The sequence below is a fragment of the Microcaecilia unicolor genome, chromosome 7 (genome assembly GCF_901765095.1).
Source record: "Microcaecilia unicolor chromosome 7, aMicUni1.1, whole genome shotgun sequence".
NCBI classification, from domain to species: Eukaryota; Metazoa; Chordata; class Amphibia; order Gymnophiona; family Siphonopidae; genus Microcaecilia; species Microcaecilia unicolor.
In genome coordinates, this window is record NC_044037.1 from 297729469 (window position 1) to 297744489 (window position 15021).

The 15021-nt window shown below is 44.6% G+C and overlaps 1 protein-coding gene across 1 annotated transcript in view; it reads right to left on the bottom strand.

Moving 5' to 3' along the window:
- Positions 1-742: 742 nt before the first annotated feature.
- LOC115474763 (general transcription and DNA repair factor IIH helicase subunit XPB-like) overlaps positions 743-15021 on the bottom strand; it is a 95180-nt gene continuing 80901 nt past the window's right edge. The window contains exons 13-15 of the mRNA XM_030210415.1: positions 10867-10985; positions 9143-9298; positions 743-1293 (exon numbers count right to left, since the gene is read on the bottom strand). Coding sequence (XP_030066275.1) covers positions 1159-1293; positions 9143-9298; positions 10867-10985 — 410 coding nt within the window. The 3' untranslated portion in view covers positions 743-1158. The remainder of the gene's footprint in view (positions 1294-9142; positions 9299-10866; positions 10986-15021) is intronic.

Below are 15021 nucleotides of genomic sequence, written 5' to 3' on the forward strand. Positions count from 1 at the left end.
ATATTATCTCCCGGTGAAAATACCAGAAGATCGGATCTCAGAATCACCTCTGGATGTATCAGCATTGTTAGAGTCTTCGGACTCTGAAAAAGTTATTTCTTCTACTTTAATTGCCACGGTGGTTCTGGCACCCGATAAGGAATGGGTGATGAGACTTTTCTTTAAAAACAGAAATAAAGACTTTTATGGTTTAAAAGTTAGAATATTTCCAGACGTGACAAGAGAGACTCAAAAAAGAAGGCGTCAATTTCTTCTAAGTAGACCTGGAGTACAACAGATGGGTGCATCTTTCTTTTTGCATTACCCATGTAAATGCATAGTTAGATTTCAATCTATTAAATATGTTTTCTTTGAACCTAAACACCTTATCGAATTCTTAGCGACTAAGAGAATTGAAAGAGAGACTCAAGTGTCCTGAGAGAGAATGTATTCCTTGCTGCTCTACGTTTGCTCTTTTTTTTCTTCTACATTGTTAATCTTGTTAATATTATTATTAATTATTCCTCCAAGTCGTAAATCTTGAATCCTATTTGTGGACTTTAGTGGATTAAAATATATTAAGGGAGGGATTATGGTCCACTCCCTTTTTCTTCTTATTTCTTTTTATTGTTAATTTGTTTCTTTAATTAACCACTTTCTGGACAAGCGTGTATTGCTTGGAATGTAATATTAAAAATTATAAATAAATAAATAAATAAATAAAAAACATGCTGCACTTTCTTTAACCAACCAGATTTCTACAAAATATTTTATTGAATTTTGTTTAAATATTTGACTTGATCAATAATAGATCATCAATAAGAAATATCTGGTCAAGCAACAGTATTTTCAGTTCTTCCATCTTGCAAGTTAAATAAAACTTGTCCTTAAAACTCACATTCTTCTTATAAAAATGTAGGTATTACTACCTTTGAATGTCATTCATAAACCGTGGAACAGATACACGTAGTATCAGGAACACTCCTCTTCACGGCAGTGAAAAAGGGTTCATTCTTTCGTTAACAAATCTTGTTCTTCTCTTATCTACACTGACAGAACCATCTCAGGACACAAAGCAAAAAGGCCCAGGGGACCTAGATAACATTTATGCCCTGAATCTATACGGCCACTGAACTCATGTCTCTCTCAGAATATAAAGCCATGTCACAGCTGTAGAGCTCATTTCCTGAAGCGTTTGAAAAGTGGATGGATGTGTTTTGAAGTAGAGCTCTTGGAGCGAGGGGCTTGGTACTCCATATAAACTGTGTCATCTGCCCCAGACATGGAACTCATGGTACCAAAACGACGAGCCACCTGTGAAAAGGAAACAAATGGTAAATACAGGAGTTGGTAAAGCAGTTAGAAAACACAAAAAGCACATTAAGGTTTGGGCTTAATATGTAGTAACGCAGGTTATGGTTTAATATTCAGATTAATGCGCGGTACTGTACCTGTTCCCAGTTAATGTGGAAGCAACTTAACGCCTCCTATTTAGGAGGTGAAAGGTGGTCTCGTGTTAACTCTGTGTTAAACAGCTAGTGAACAGTAACACACTAGTAGGCTAATGCTTGCTTCCGTGACCATTCTCCGCCCATAAGTATTGCCATACTGGGACAGACCAAAGGTCCATCGAGCCCACCATCCTGTTTCCAACAGTGGCCAATCCAGGTCACAAATACCTGGCAAGATCCCAAAAATGTACAAAACATTTTATACTGCTTATCCCAGAAATAGTGGATTTTCCTTTAGGAAGCCGTCCAAACCTTTTTTTAAACTCCGCTAAGCTAACCGCCTTTATCACATTCTCTGGCAACGAATTCCAGAGTTTAATTACACATTGAATGAAGAAAACGTTTCTCCGATTTGTTTTAAATTGACTACATTGTAGCTTCATCGCATGCCCCCTAGTCCTAGTATTTTTGGAAAGCGTAAACAGACGCTTCACATCTACCCGTTCAACTCCACTCATTATTTTATAGACCTCTATCATATCTCCCCTCAGCCGCCTTTTCTCCAAGCTGAAGAGCCCTAGCCGCTTTAGCCTTTCCTCATAGGGAAGTCGTCCCATCCCCTTTATCATTTTCGTTGCCCTTCTCTGCACCTAATTCCACCATATCTTTTTTGAGATGCGGCGACCAGAATTGAACACAATATTCGAGGTGCGGTCGCACCATGTCACACCCCCGACAGAAAAATTTAGTAATGTGCAACTTAACATGTAGAAACGACTGCAAACCCTCTTAATTTGGTCATGCAACAGCCTGTTTCTATGCATTAAGTGCTTAACAAGCCCTTTAGTAAAGGGCCTCTTAGAACACCAGCCTACAATTTTTAGAAGCCAAGGAATTTTTTTCTCTTCTCCCCAAATTTTGCTTTTAATATTACCTATAGTTTTTTTTGCTTCTTTGCCTTTATTTGTACTTTTCTTTTTTTGCTCTCCCTACTTTTCACACTCCCTCCCAGAAGTGTTTCCATCTTACAAGCAGACATTCTCATCTCTTCCTTTTCCCCCGTTAGCATCATGGTACAGGAAGAGGCTCAGGAAAGCAGATCTTCAGCCAGGGCCCACTGGTGGCAGGCACCTTCTTTTGGGTTGGTCACTCGATATTAGCGGCAGCAGTGGCTCCTCAGTGCACCAGGTGCTTTATATTTACAATAATTTCTCAACCTGGACTTGCACTGAATGCAAGTGGCAAGGGACTGATTTTTAGGTATCTGGGCAACCTGGCTTTGCATAAACCAACATGTTCTGAATTGTGTAACAGGAGATCAAGCATTACTGCACGTGAAATGTCTGGCAAGTCAGAGAGATCAAAATATTTTCTCTAACTGTCCCATAGTCTAACCCTCCAACAAATCTGTCAGTCATGTTACCTAGATTGCTTAAAGCAGAATGTCTCTTCATGTTCAAGTGTACAGCGCTGCGTACGTCTAGTAGCGCTATAGAAATGATAAGTAGTAGTAGTAGTCTTTGGGATTCCGGAATCTTGCTACTCTTTAGAATTCTACACAGAATCTTGCTACTCTTTGGGATTCCGGAATCTTGCTACTCTTTGTCCTTATCTCTTATTTGTCCTGTTTGTATGTCCTTATAAGATTGTAAGCTCTGTCGAGCAGGGACTGTCTCTTCATGTTCAAGTGTACAGCGCTGCAGTAGCGCTATAGAAATGATTAGTAGTAGAATGCAAAATCTTAGCAAATCACTGATCCCAGTTCTCTCACATATTATAAAATGACAATTGTGATTTTGAATGTTTTCAAAAATACTGACACTTCTCCTCTGATGTCATTGGCTTTCATGCTGTCAAATCACTAGACTGCCTAACAGGACTCGTCAGCTTCGAATAGAGATGGCCGAGGGGGATATAATAGAAGTCTACAAAATACTGAGTGGTGTAGAACAGCTAAACGTAAACTGATTTGTTTACTGTTTCAGGTAATAAATAGAAATAAATCAAAACGCAGAAAAGAAAATAAGATGATACTTTTTTGTTGGACTAACTTAATGCATTCTTTTGATTAGCTTTTGAAGGTAACCCTTCTTCAGAATGGAAATAAGCAAATGTTGAAAATATCAGAATACTAGTAAAAACATGCCCGTTTCTCACACAAATGAAACAGGCGCTAGCAAGGTTATCCTCCGAGTTCCAGCTTGGCCCCCTCCCTCCCCCCTCTCATCTGAGTTCCAGGGCCCCCCCCCCCTCTCCTCTGAGTTCCAGGCCTCCGTCCCTCCCTCTTTCTCCTCCGAGTTCCAGGCCCCCCTCTCCTCTGAGTTCCAGACTCCCCTCTGAGTTCCAGGCCTCCCTCCCTCCCTCTTTCTCCTCCGAGTTCCAGGCCCCCCTGTCTCCTCCAAGTTCTAGGCCCCCACCCTCCCTCTCCTCTGAGTTCCAGGCCCCCATCCTCCCTCTCCTCCGAGTTCCAGGGCCCCTCCCTCCTAGTTCCTGGCCCCCCTCTTCTCCCTCTCATCTGAGTTCCAGGTCCCCTCCCTCTCCTACGATTTCCAGGCCCCCTCTCTCTTCTCTGAGTTCCATGCCCCCGCCCTCCCTCCCTCTCCTACCCTCCGAGTTCCATGCCCCCTCCCTCCTTCCCTCTCCTCCGAGTTCCATGCCCCCCTCTCCTCCGAGTTCCAGACCCCCGCACCTTCCTCCCCCTCTCTCTCTCCCCTGAGTGGCAGCCCGACCTGCGTTGCCCGCCCTCTTCTCCCAGTCCTCTGCCTGCCCCTCGCCTTCCTGCGTGCCGCCCAGAGTTAAAAAGTTCTTACCTCATGGTCCGGCAGCAGCAGGGCACGGCGCTTCAGCCTGCCCTCCTTTCTATCTCAGCTCTGCCTCTGGTCCCGCCCTTATTTCCTGTTTCCGGAAGGGCAGGAGGGAGGGGGGCCTGGAACTCGGAGGAGAGGGGGGGCCTGGAACTCGGAGGAGAGGAGGGGCCTGGACCTCAGAGGACAGGGGGGAGGGAGGGAGGGGGGCAAATTTCTCCCCATTGTATCCTCACCTCCAACGTTCTGTGGCTGGCTGGTGCTGGTTTCCCTTCCCTCTCATTGATCCACCCTCTGATGTCATTATGTTCAGACGCAAGGGTGGAGCAATGGGAATTATGTTACGAACCCAGGCATCCAGACGTAGAACGTTGGAGGTGCAAATTATTATATAGGATATAAGTGAAACACAAAAGCATTCCTACTACTACTACTTCCGCCAGGGTCGCTTTACTCATACTACCCCTCTCCTCAAGACCCTTCACTGGCTCCCTATCCGTTTTCGCATCCTGTTCAAACTTCATCTACTAACCTATAAATGTACTCACTCTGCTGCTCCCCAGTATCTCTCCACACTCGTCCTTCCCTACACCCCTTCCCGTGCACTCCGCTCCATGGATAAATCCTTCTTATCTGTTCCCTTCTCCACTACTGCCAACTCCAGACTTCGCGCCTTCTGTCTCGCTGCACCCTACGCCTGGAATAAACTTCCTGAGCCCCTACGTCTTGCCCCATCCTTGGCCACCTTTAAATCTAGACTGAAAGCCCACCTCTTTAACATTGCTTTTGACTCGTAACCACTTGTAACCACTCGCCTCCACCTACCCTCCTCTCTTCCTTCCCGTTCACATTAATTGATTTGATTTGCTTACTTTATTTTTTGTCTATTAGATTGTAAGCTCTTTGAGCAGGGACTGTCTTTCTTCTATGTTTGTGCAGCGCTGCGTATGCCTTGTAGCGCTATAGAAATGGTAAATAGTAGTAGTAGTAGTCTCTTGTAACCAGAGCTAATATTGTGATGTCATAATGCCTCAGGCCACCAATAAGAGCCAACCTCATCAGTGATGTCACAATGGCTTGATTGTCCTATACTTGGCTCACTTTTATTACATAGCTCTTTGAGCAGGGACTGTCTTTCTTCTATGTTTGTGCAGCGCTGCATACGCCTTGTAGCGCTATAGAAATGCTAAATAGTAGTAGTAGTAGTCTCTTGTAACCAGAGCTAATATTGTGATGTCATAATGCCTCAGGCCACCAATAAGAGCCAACCTCATCAGTGATGTCACAATGGCTTGATTGTCCTATACTTGGCTCACTTTTATTACATAGCTCTTTGAGCAGGGACTGTCTTTCTTCTATGTTTGTGCAGCGCTGCGTAGGCCTTGTAGCGCTATAGAAATGCTAAATAGTAGTAGTAGTAGTATTGGTGGGTGTCAAAATATTTAATCATTTTGACTTTAAAGGTCTCATGTTCCTGTCTTAAAATTTCCTTTTAGTATTCTTACCATAAGATCATTGATGCAGTGTTCTGGTTTTGTAAAGTGCTGCCCTGACTCTCATCCACCCAGCTCTCCCTGTTTCGGGATCATTTCTGTTTTCTGCTATTCATCTTTGGAACAGTTTACCAGTAGTTATGTTCTATACTGAATTTATTAGCTTTTCAGAAAGTTTTAAAAACATATATTTTTTTTCTAATTTTAATAGCTGATTTATTTTGTTTAGTTTACATAAGTACATAAGTACATAAGTAGTGCCATACTGGGAAAGACCAAAGGTCCATCTAGCCCAGCATCCTGTCACCGACAGTGGCCAATCCAGGTCAAGGGCACCTGGCACGCTCCCCAAACGTAAAAACATTCCAGACAAGTTATACCTAAAAATGCGGAATTTTTCCAAGTCCATTTAATAGCGGTCTATGGACTTGTCCTTTAGGAATCTATCTAACCCCTTTTTAAACTCCGTCAAGCTAACCGCCCGTACCACGTTCTCCGGCAACGAATTCCAGAGTCTAATTACACGTTGGGTGAAGAAACATTTTCTCCGATTCGTTTTAAATTTACCACACTGTAGCTTCAACTCATGCCCTCTAGTCCTAGTATTTTTGGATAGCGTGAACAGTCGCTTCACATCCACCCGATCTATTCCACTCATTATTTTATACACTTCTATCATATCTCCCCTCAGCCGTCTCTTCTCCAAGCTGAAAAGCCCTAGCCTTCTCAGCCTCTCTTCATAGGAAAGTCGTCCCATCCCCACTATCATTTTCGTCGCCCTTCGCTGTACCTTTTCCAATTCTACTATATCTTTTTTGAGATACGGAGACCAGTACTGAACACAATACTCCAGGTGCGGTCGCACCATGGAGCGACACAACGGCATTATAACATCCGCACACCTGGACTCCATACCCTTCCTAATAACACCCAACATTCTATTCGCTTTCCTAGCCGCAGCAGCACACTGAGCAGAAGGTTTCAGCGTATCATCGACGACGACACCCAGATCCCTTTCTTGATCCGTAACTCCTAACGCGGAACCTTGCAAGACGTTTTCTTCAGCTGTCTAATTGTATTTATTTGTTTGTAGCATTTGTATCCCACATTTCCCCACCTATTTGCAGGCTCAATGTGGCTTACAATTGTTCCGTAATGGTGATCACCAATTCCGGAAAAGAGAAATACATAGTTAAAAGGAGGTGACAGAGAGGATTAGGTAGTCAAATAAAGTTCTTCTCTTGTTACATCCTGATTATGTATCGGTTTATATTCTTTTGTTACCTCGCCTTGAATTTCATTCTCTCTTAGTTTTTAACTTCCCCTAATCCTCTAGGCCAGAATACTGTTTATTTCAGTCTCCCTCCACCCACCTCCCAACCCTCTTCTGGTAAACTACCACATTTGTGCTTCATAAAATCAAGATCTTCAAACACAGACCACCATCCGATCCCTGGTTTCCATATTTGGGGGTACTGGTCAGTCCAACCCCTAAGTTCACTTCTGATCTAATCACATCTCTCTAATTTCCCAAAGTTTCCTTCCCACTGTTCTAGGCTGTCCCTACACTGCTCTCCACTGATGCAGAAAGGCCATCTTATCTGCCAGGATCCCTCTGCATGCCAACTGTACAGAGTCTCTCTATGTTCCTGCTTGTCCACAACCCCTCCACCCTCAAATCCAACCCAGTCCACCCTCTTCAGTAGATCCCAGAAATTCTACGCTCATGCACACTTCCCCCCCCCCCCCCCAGAGGTGTTCGTATATCCCTATCTCCTGCAGCCCCTCTAGCAAATGCCTTTAAAATCTCTATTACCTTTAACTTCTACCTCAGGGGTCAGGTAGTGTTACTAAATCAGTTACCTATGATTTGTTACTGTAGACCACCTATGCACATAGAGGTGAATTTCTCTCCCAAGTGGCTCCATTTCTCCAAGGCCAGAATGTGCATTTTCTTAGGGGCATCCCATATGAAGCAGTGTTTTCAAAATGGCCCTCCCAAAAGCAAAATGTGGAGGAGTGGCCTAGTGGTTAGGGTGGTGGACTTTGGTCCTGGGGAACTGAGGAACTGAGTTGGATTCCCACTTCAGGCACAGGCAGCTCCTTGTGACTCTGGGCAAGTCACTTAACCCTCCATTGCCCCATGTAAGCCGCATTGAGCCTGCCATGAGTGGGAAAGCGCAGGGTACAAATGTAACAAAAATAAAATAGATACTATTGGAGATTCTACATGCAGGACGTCAGACTCACAGAAGCAGAAGCCTGCGCGGCCACATTGGTGATCCGCAAGGGCCGACTTCTACGTGGAATAGCAACATTTCATATAGAATCTCAAATAGTGGCAACAGTGGAGGAGTGGCCTAGTGGTTAGGGTGGTGGACTTTGGTCCTGAGGAACTGAGTTCGATTCCCACTTCAGGCACAGGCAGATCCTTGTGACTCTGGGCAAGTGACTTAACCCTTCATTGCCCCATGTAAGCCGCATTGAGCCTGCCATGAGTGGGAAAGCGCAGGGTACAAATGTAACAAAAATAAAATAGATACTATTGGAGATTCTACATGGAATGTTGCTATTCCACTAGCAACATTTCATGTAGAAGGCTGCGCAGGCTTCTGTTTCTGTGAGTCTGACGTCCTGCACGTACGTGCAGGACGTCAGACTCACAGAAGCAGAAGCCTGCGCGGCCACATTGGTGATCATGCAAGGGCCGACTTCTACATGGAATGTTGCTAGTGGGACTCTGGGCAAGTCACTTAACCCTCCATTGCCCCATGTAAGCCGCATTGAGCCTGCCATGAGTGGGAAAGCGCAGGGTACAAATGTAACAAAAACAAAAATCATGTGGGGAAAGTATAGAATGTATGGGGATTTCATCCCTAAGCATCCTATATAATAAAACTCACCCTCAACGTTCTGAAGACACTGACGTCACTTCCTTCAGCACAGGTTCGAAGCTTCGTGGTGGTGAAGCCACCAAAATCGCCGGGCCCCGCCCTCGCACCAAACGTGATGACGTCGAGGGCGTAGCAACGGCGTACGGTGCGTGGAGCAATGGCGTCTGAACGACCAAGGGGTTGGTAGGTACGTAGGGAGGCAGGGAGAAGGGAGGGGTGTTGGGGAGGAAAACCTTGCTAGCGCCCGTTTCATTTGGTCCACAAACGGTACTCTTTTACTAGTATTTTAATAAGTATAGTTCTCGTTTGCTTCAAAGGAGGCACAAAGTAAAGAGCACTTGGGTCCACCAACCCCAAATTTAAAGAAAGCTCTGTGGAGATCGGCAAGAACCTTCAAGTACTTAAAAAATTTCTGTCCTGCTCTCCCAGTGTGTAGTTTTTCCGTACACTTGTCTGGATTTCACTGTGTGTGTGTGAATGACATTCTGCACAGTCCAAAAAATAAAAAGTTGTCCTCTTACTTGAGTCGAAGACTTTAGACCAGATTCTCCTGCCACCACCTCCTCTTCAGCATCCAGGTCAGATGCTGCTAGCACTTTCTGGAGAAGTTGCTGCTGGTCTTTTTTAGTTGAGAAAGCGAGCTCTTCCTCTTCCATTCCTGCAAGCTTTGTAATCACCTAGGCAAAACAAGGTGGAACAGTCTTGATGGCCCTGGTGCAAAACCTTCCATGCATTTCTAATAGGAAGTGTGAATTTGTCCTCACCCTTGCATACCCAAATCACTTACGTATTTTATGACATGGAAAAGTCTGTCATCTACCAAATACTTTCTTCCACTCAAAGTTTGGAGGGGCTAGGTCCAGACTTTGCAAAATTATGTGTGTGGAAGGAACCACGGACATCCCAGACCATACATGGACATTCAATATCATCTGATAAACCCCTCTCTTCTACTAAACCAAGGTTAAAACAATCCTGCTTTAGTTAGATAGCAAATTATCCATAACTTAGTCAGATATATTGATTTCTTTTAATGCTTTGGTTATCAATAGAAATCAAACAAAATAAAACATGGAAAAGAAAATAAGATGATACCTTTTTTTATTGGACATAACTTAATACATTTCTTGATTAGCTTTCGAAGGTTGCCCTTCTTCGTCAGATCGGAAATAAGCAAATGTGCTAGCTGACAGTGTATATAAGTGAAAACATTCAAGCATTACTATGACAGGGTGGGAGGAGGGGGGTGGGTAGGAAGTATGCATGGGGACATCAAAGCATATCATACTTCCTGCGCAGCCTTCTACATGGAATGTTGCTAGTGGAATAGCAACATTCCATGTAGAATCTCCAATAGTAGCAACATTCCATGTAGAATCTCCAATGGTATCTATTTTACTGTCATAGTAATGCTTGAATGTTTTCACTTATATACACTGTCAGCTAGCACATTTGCTTATTTCCGATCTGAGGAAGAAGGGCAACCTTCGAAAGCTAATCAAGAAACATATTAAGTTATGTCCAATAAAAAAGGTATCATCTTATTTTCTTTTCCATGTTTTATTTTGTTTGATTTCTATTGATAACCTTAAGAGTGGACTAACAAAACTCTGTTTTGATTCATATTTTCTTCTCCCCCCCCCCCCTTCCCCTCATGAAGGAGTCGGAGGTATTGAGATGGTGGTGTGGAGGTTTATGTGAGATAGGTGTGGGTTAGTGCATATGGGAGAGCAGGCTCTGGAAGTATGTGAAAGGTGACTTTTTTTTTTTTACACTATTCTTTAGCTGCTGCTTCATTTGAGGAGTAACCTAATAACAGTGTGGTAGTCTAATGGTTAGTGCAGTGGCCCGAGAACCTGGGGAACTGGGTTCAATTCCCACTGCAGCTCCTTGAGACCCTGGGCAAATCACTTAACTCTCCATTGCTCCAGGTACAAAAAAAACCCCAAAATACTTAGATCGTAAGTCCAGCAGGAACAGAGTAGTAGCCAGTGTCCTACAGCTTTTAACAGGTTCCCATAGTAAACAGTACAGGTGTTTTGGGGCAATATGGCTCTCTGAAAACACTGATTCAGTATTACCAGATTTCACATTTGTCCAAAGAAAACTGACATTTTCTTCCTTCATGCCAAATTTGGTGAATTTATGTAGCTTTTATGGAGAGTTACTGTACATATAGACAATGGCAGATAGACAGAAATTAATCCCCTTTTGGAAAGCATAATGCACTCAAATTGTTTTTTACCTTGAAGCTATAACCTTGATCAACCAGAAATCTCTGTCGTTTGGTCGAGTATGCCATTTCTTGAGTGTCTTGAGATACGAGGGAGTAGAAAAAAGCATTGTACTCCTCTGCTATCATCCCTAGTGATGAAATGATAAGAAATCAAATGGAGCAGTTACGGCCTTGGCCTCTGCATCCAGTCCTTGAGGGCTGCCAACAGATCAGGTTTTCAGGATATCCCGCATGAAAGATTGCACACCTACTATCTCCACTGTACACAAATGTCTGTCATGCATATTCCTAAAAGCCCCAGCCCACTGGCAGCCCTTGAGGACTCGGAGTACATCAATATCCAAAAACAAATTAGGCTAGCCAGCTCCCGGTTACCAAACTGAAAAATCAAGCAAGCAGCTGGTGCTCTAAATCTACGACACTAGTGTACCAAAAGTTTTCTATGTTGGAGGAAAAGATCTCAGCAGCCTTCTAGTGCCCATCAGATGCAAACAGACCATAAATTTCAACCCCCCCCCCCCCCCCCCCACACACACAACTTTTTTTCATAACATCTACAAATTTACTTTCACTCATTCTGTTTATATGTTCTCACTGACTATTTAAAAGTGAAACATTGAAACAGAAAAATGTAGGCAGAAAAAGACCATATGGTCTATCCAGACTGCCCATTCAAGCTTCTACTCTTCCTATCACTCCCTTAGAGATCCTATGTACTTGTCCCAAGCTCTCTTGAATTCAGATACTGTTTTCATCTCTACCACTTCCACCAGGAGGCCGTTCCACAAATTCACCACCCTTTCCATGAAGAAGTATTTCCTCAAGATACTTCTGAGTCTATCCCCTTTCACCTTCATCCTCTGCCCCCTCGTTCCAGAGCTCCCTTTCAATTGACTCGCCTCCTGTGCATTTATGCCGCATAGGTATTTAAATGTCTATGATATCTCCCCTCTCCCGTCTTTCTTCCAAAGTCTACATATTGAGATTTTTAAGTCTGTCCCCATACGCTTTATGACGAAGACCACTGACCATTTTAGTAGCTGCCCTCTGAACCAACTCCATACCATTTATACATTTTTGAGGGTGCTGTCTCCAGAATTGTACACAATGTTCCCAAGTCTGATACAGGGGCATCAACACCTCCTTTTTCCTACTGGCCATTCCTCTCCGTATGCACCCAAGCATGCTTCTGTTCTACCTGTTTCGCCACTTAAGATCATTACATATGATCGACCCAAAGTCCCTCTCCTCTTTGTTGCACAAACGTTCTTCACCCTCTAAATTGGGGAGGGGGGAGGGGAGGGGCAGGGCTTTGGTTTTGGATTCTACCAAAAATGCATTGGCCTTTTCGGCTGAAACCTGAACCTGGATTTCGGGTTGATTTCTGTGCTGAATCTGAAGCCAAAACTAAAATTTGGTTGGTCTCTAGAAGTGGTGTTTCCCCCCTGTGACTTGGATGCATCTGTATATGGGTATAAATATACTTTAAGTCCAGAAAGAATAACTAACCCCCTTTTTGTAGAATGTGAATAAGGGTGTGTAAGGAAACCATCCTGAACTTTTGCTTGGTTAGATACTTGTTAAAGGCTCTCAGAAATGCCCATGTCTTTTTTGGATCAGGAAGTACTTGGAATAAAATCCTTTCCCTTTTTCCGCAGTGAGATGGGCTCAACTGCATTGAGAAGACCTTGTGAAGCAAATCCTGATGTTTTGACATCTTGATCTTAAAGCTCTTGGTTGGCAATTCGTTGGAGTGTTTTCTAATTGCAGACGACCTTCCCAGACAATTTTGAGAACCCACCAGTCTGAGGTTATAAGGGGCCATTCTGCTGCAAAAACATTTCAGCCTTCCTCCTACCGGAAGGTCACCTAGGACAGTTACAGATATTGAAGTAATGCTCCTCTGGAGAGAGCCAAAACCCCATCACTAGTTTTGACTGTGTAGCTGATTGGGTCTTTTGGGCCCTCAGCTATCTTGTATAAGAGCAAAGTCCTCGAGTTGATTGCGAAAATGAGAGTGATAGGATCTCTGTTGCCCTCTGACATAAACTCTTCTAGGAGAGGAGGCTGGGATACAAGTGGGCATGGAGAGGTTCTTAAGAATATCCAAGTGCTACTTGAGGAGGGTAGCAGACTTCTGTGCTTCATCTCTGAAGAGATTCTCTCCATGGTACAGCATGTGAGCAAGCTTCTTCTGAACCTCTAGCCTGAGTCTGAGGCCCACAGCCAGGCAATTCTCTGGATGCCAATCTCCATTTTGCAGGATCTCAATGTTATCAAAAATATAGATTGCACAGACCATGTATTTTCCACAATCCCTTTCCTTGTTACTAGCTAATAAAAAGTTGGTAAGATGCTATGGGGAAGTGAGCAGAGCATTCTGAAAGAACCTCTTCCCAAAAGATTCCAAGGTCCTCACCTCCCTCCCAGAGGCACCGAGGAGCGAGACTTTGTACTCTTGGGAGAGTGGATTAGACCAACATGGAATGGTGAGGAAGTTGTAGTTCCTCAAACCCAGAGCCTTTAAGACTCTGTGGAAACAGCTGACCTCTTAACAGGAAGTAGGGAGAAGAGGCTCCACATTCTCAAACACACTTCCTTCAGGATTTTGTGAACAGGCATTGTCAAAGCCTCCTGGGAGGAGTAGGGGGAGGAGAACTCCAAAGATACAACATTTCTGTCCTGGGATTCTCCTCCATCTCTAAAGAATACGGGAGCTGTGTGAATCCTTGGAGAAGGGAAGGCTGCAACAAAATGCTAGGAAGCAGAAAACCCTAGACAGAGGACGGAGTGGGAGAACAGTGCTACCCTGCCAAATCCTGGAAAGTTAAATTGAAGCAAAGCAGCATAAACTTCCATATTTGGGAAAACTACTAGCCCAAAATCCTGGAGAGAGTTGAACAGAAAGCTATCAAAAGTCCTACCCGAAAAAGTCAGAGCCAGGACTCATACAAAAGGGTATGAATCAGAATATGTGAGATGGGCCAATGAGGAAAGGTAAACCCATCTCATGAAAGGAATGATGTAGTCAGGCTGGGAAATCTAGTTCTGGTCCAAGTAGCTAATGGAGGTTAGGAATAGCTCTGATGTCCTCCTGTGGGAGGGGGGGAAGGAATAGATGGGGCTCAGAAATTACCATAGTTCCAAGCCAGCCATTAACAGCACTCCCAGGGGAGAAGGAGGAAGAAGGTCCTAAGAAAAGTAAAGACTTGCTCTGAACCTGAAGCCCTGAGAATGCCAGAGCCAGCTCCTAATTAACCTCTTGTGAGGAGATGGACATTATAGGATAAAAGACGGTGAGAATTTTTTTTTTTGTAAGCAAAAGCTCTGATTGCTTGGCTGCTGCTCAATGGTCATGGGGAGGTTTTGGTCAAAATAATCCATGTGGGCAAGACCTTCCCCCCCCCTTTTACCTGCATCCACCCTGAGAGGTAAAGCTATATACGAGGAGCAAAGCAGAATGCTGGCAGACTGAAAAGGGTGTTGTGTTTCAAAACTGCAACCTTGCAGAATGTGATGAATGCAGCCAGTAATTGGCGCAGCCGGGAGAGTTTAAGGCTGCTGAAGGCCTGGACACAAAGTTTCAGAAAGCATGAAGGTATTCTGTGAATTGGAACTGATACAGAGCAGCAGTTTGTTTAGGATGCCAGAAATGATTTTCTTTTACATACTGGTGAGAGTGGGACAGCACTAGTAGAGACTGGGGAGGCGGGGATAGTGCTGGGCAGACTTATACGGTCTGTGCCAGAGCCGGTGGTGGGAGGAGGGGCTGGTGGTTGGGAGGAGGGGACAGTGCTGGGCAGACTTATACGGTCTGTGCCAGAGCCGGTGGTGGGAGGAGGGGCTGGTGGTTGGGAGGAGGGGTCATTGCTGGGCAGACTTATACGGTCTGTGCCAGAGCCGGTGGTGGGAGGAGGGACTGGTGGTTGGGAGGCGGGGACAGTGCTGGGCAGACTTATACGGTCTGTGCCAGAGCCGGTGGTGGGAGGAGGGGCTGGTGGTTGGGAGGAGGGGACAGTGCTGGGCAAACTTATACGGTCTGTGCCAGAGCCGGTGGTGGGAGGCGGGACTGGTGGTTGGGAGGCGGAGACAGTGCTGGGCGGACTTATACGGTCTGTGCCAGAGCCGGTGGTGGGAGGCGGGACTGGTGGTTGGGAGGCGGGG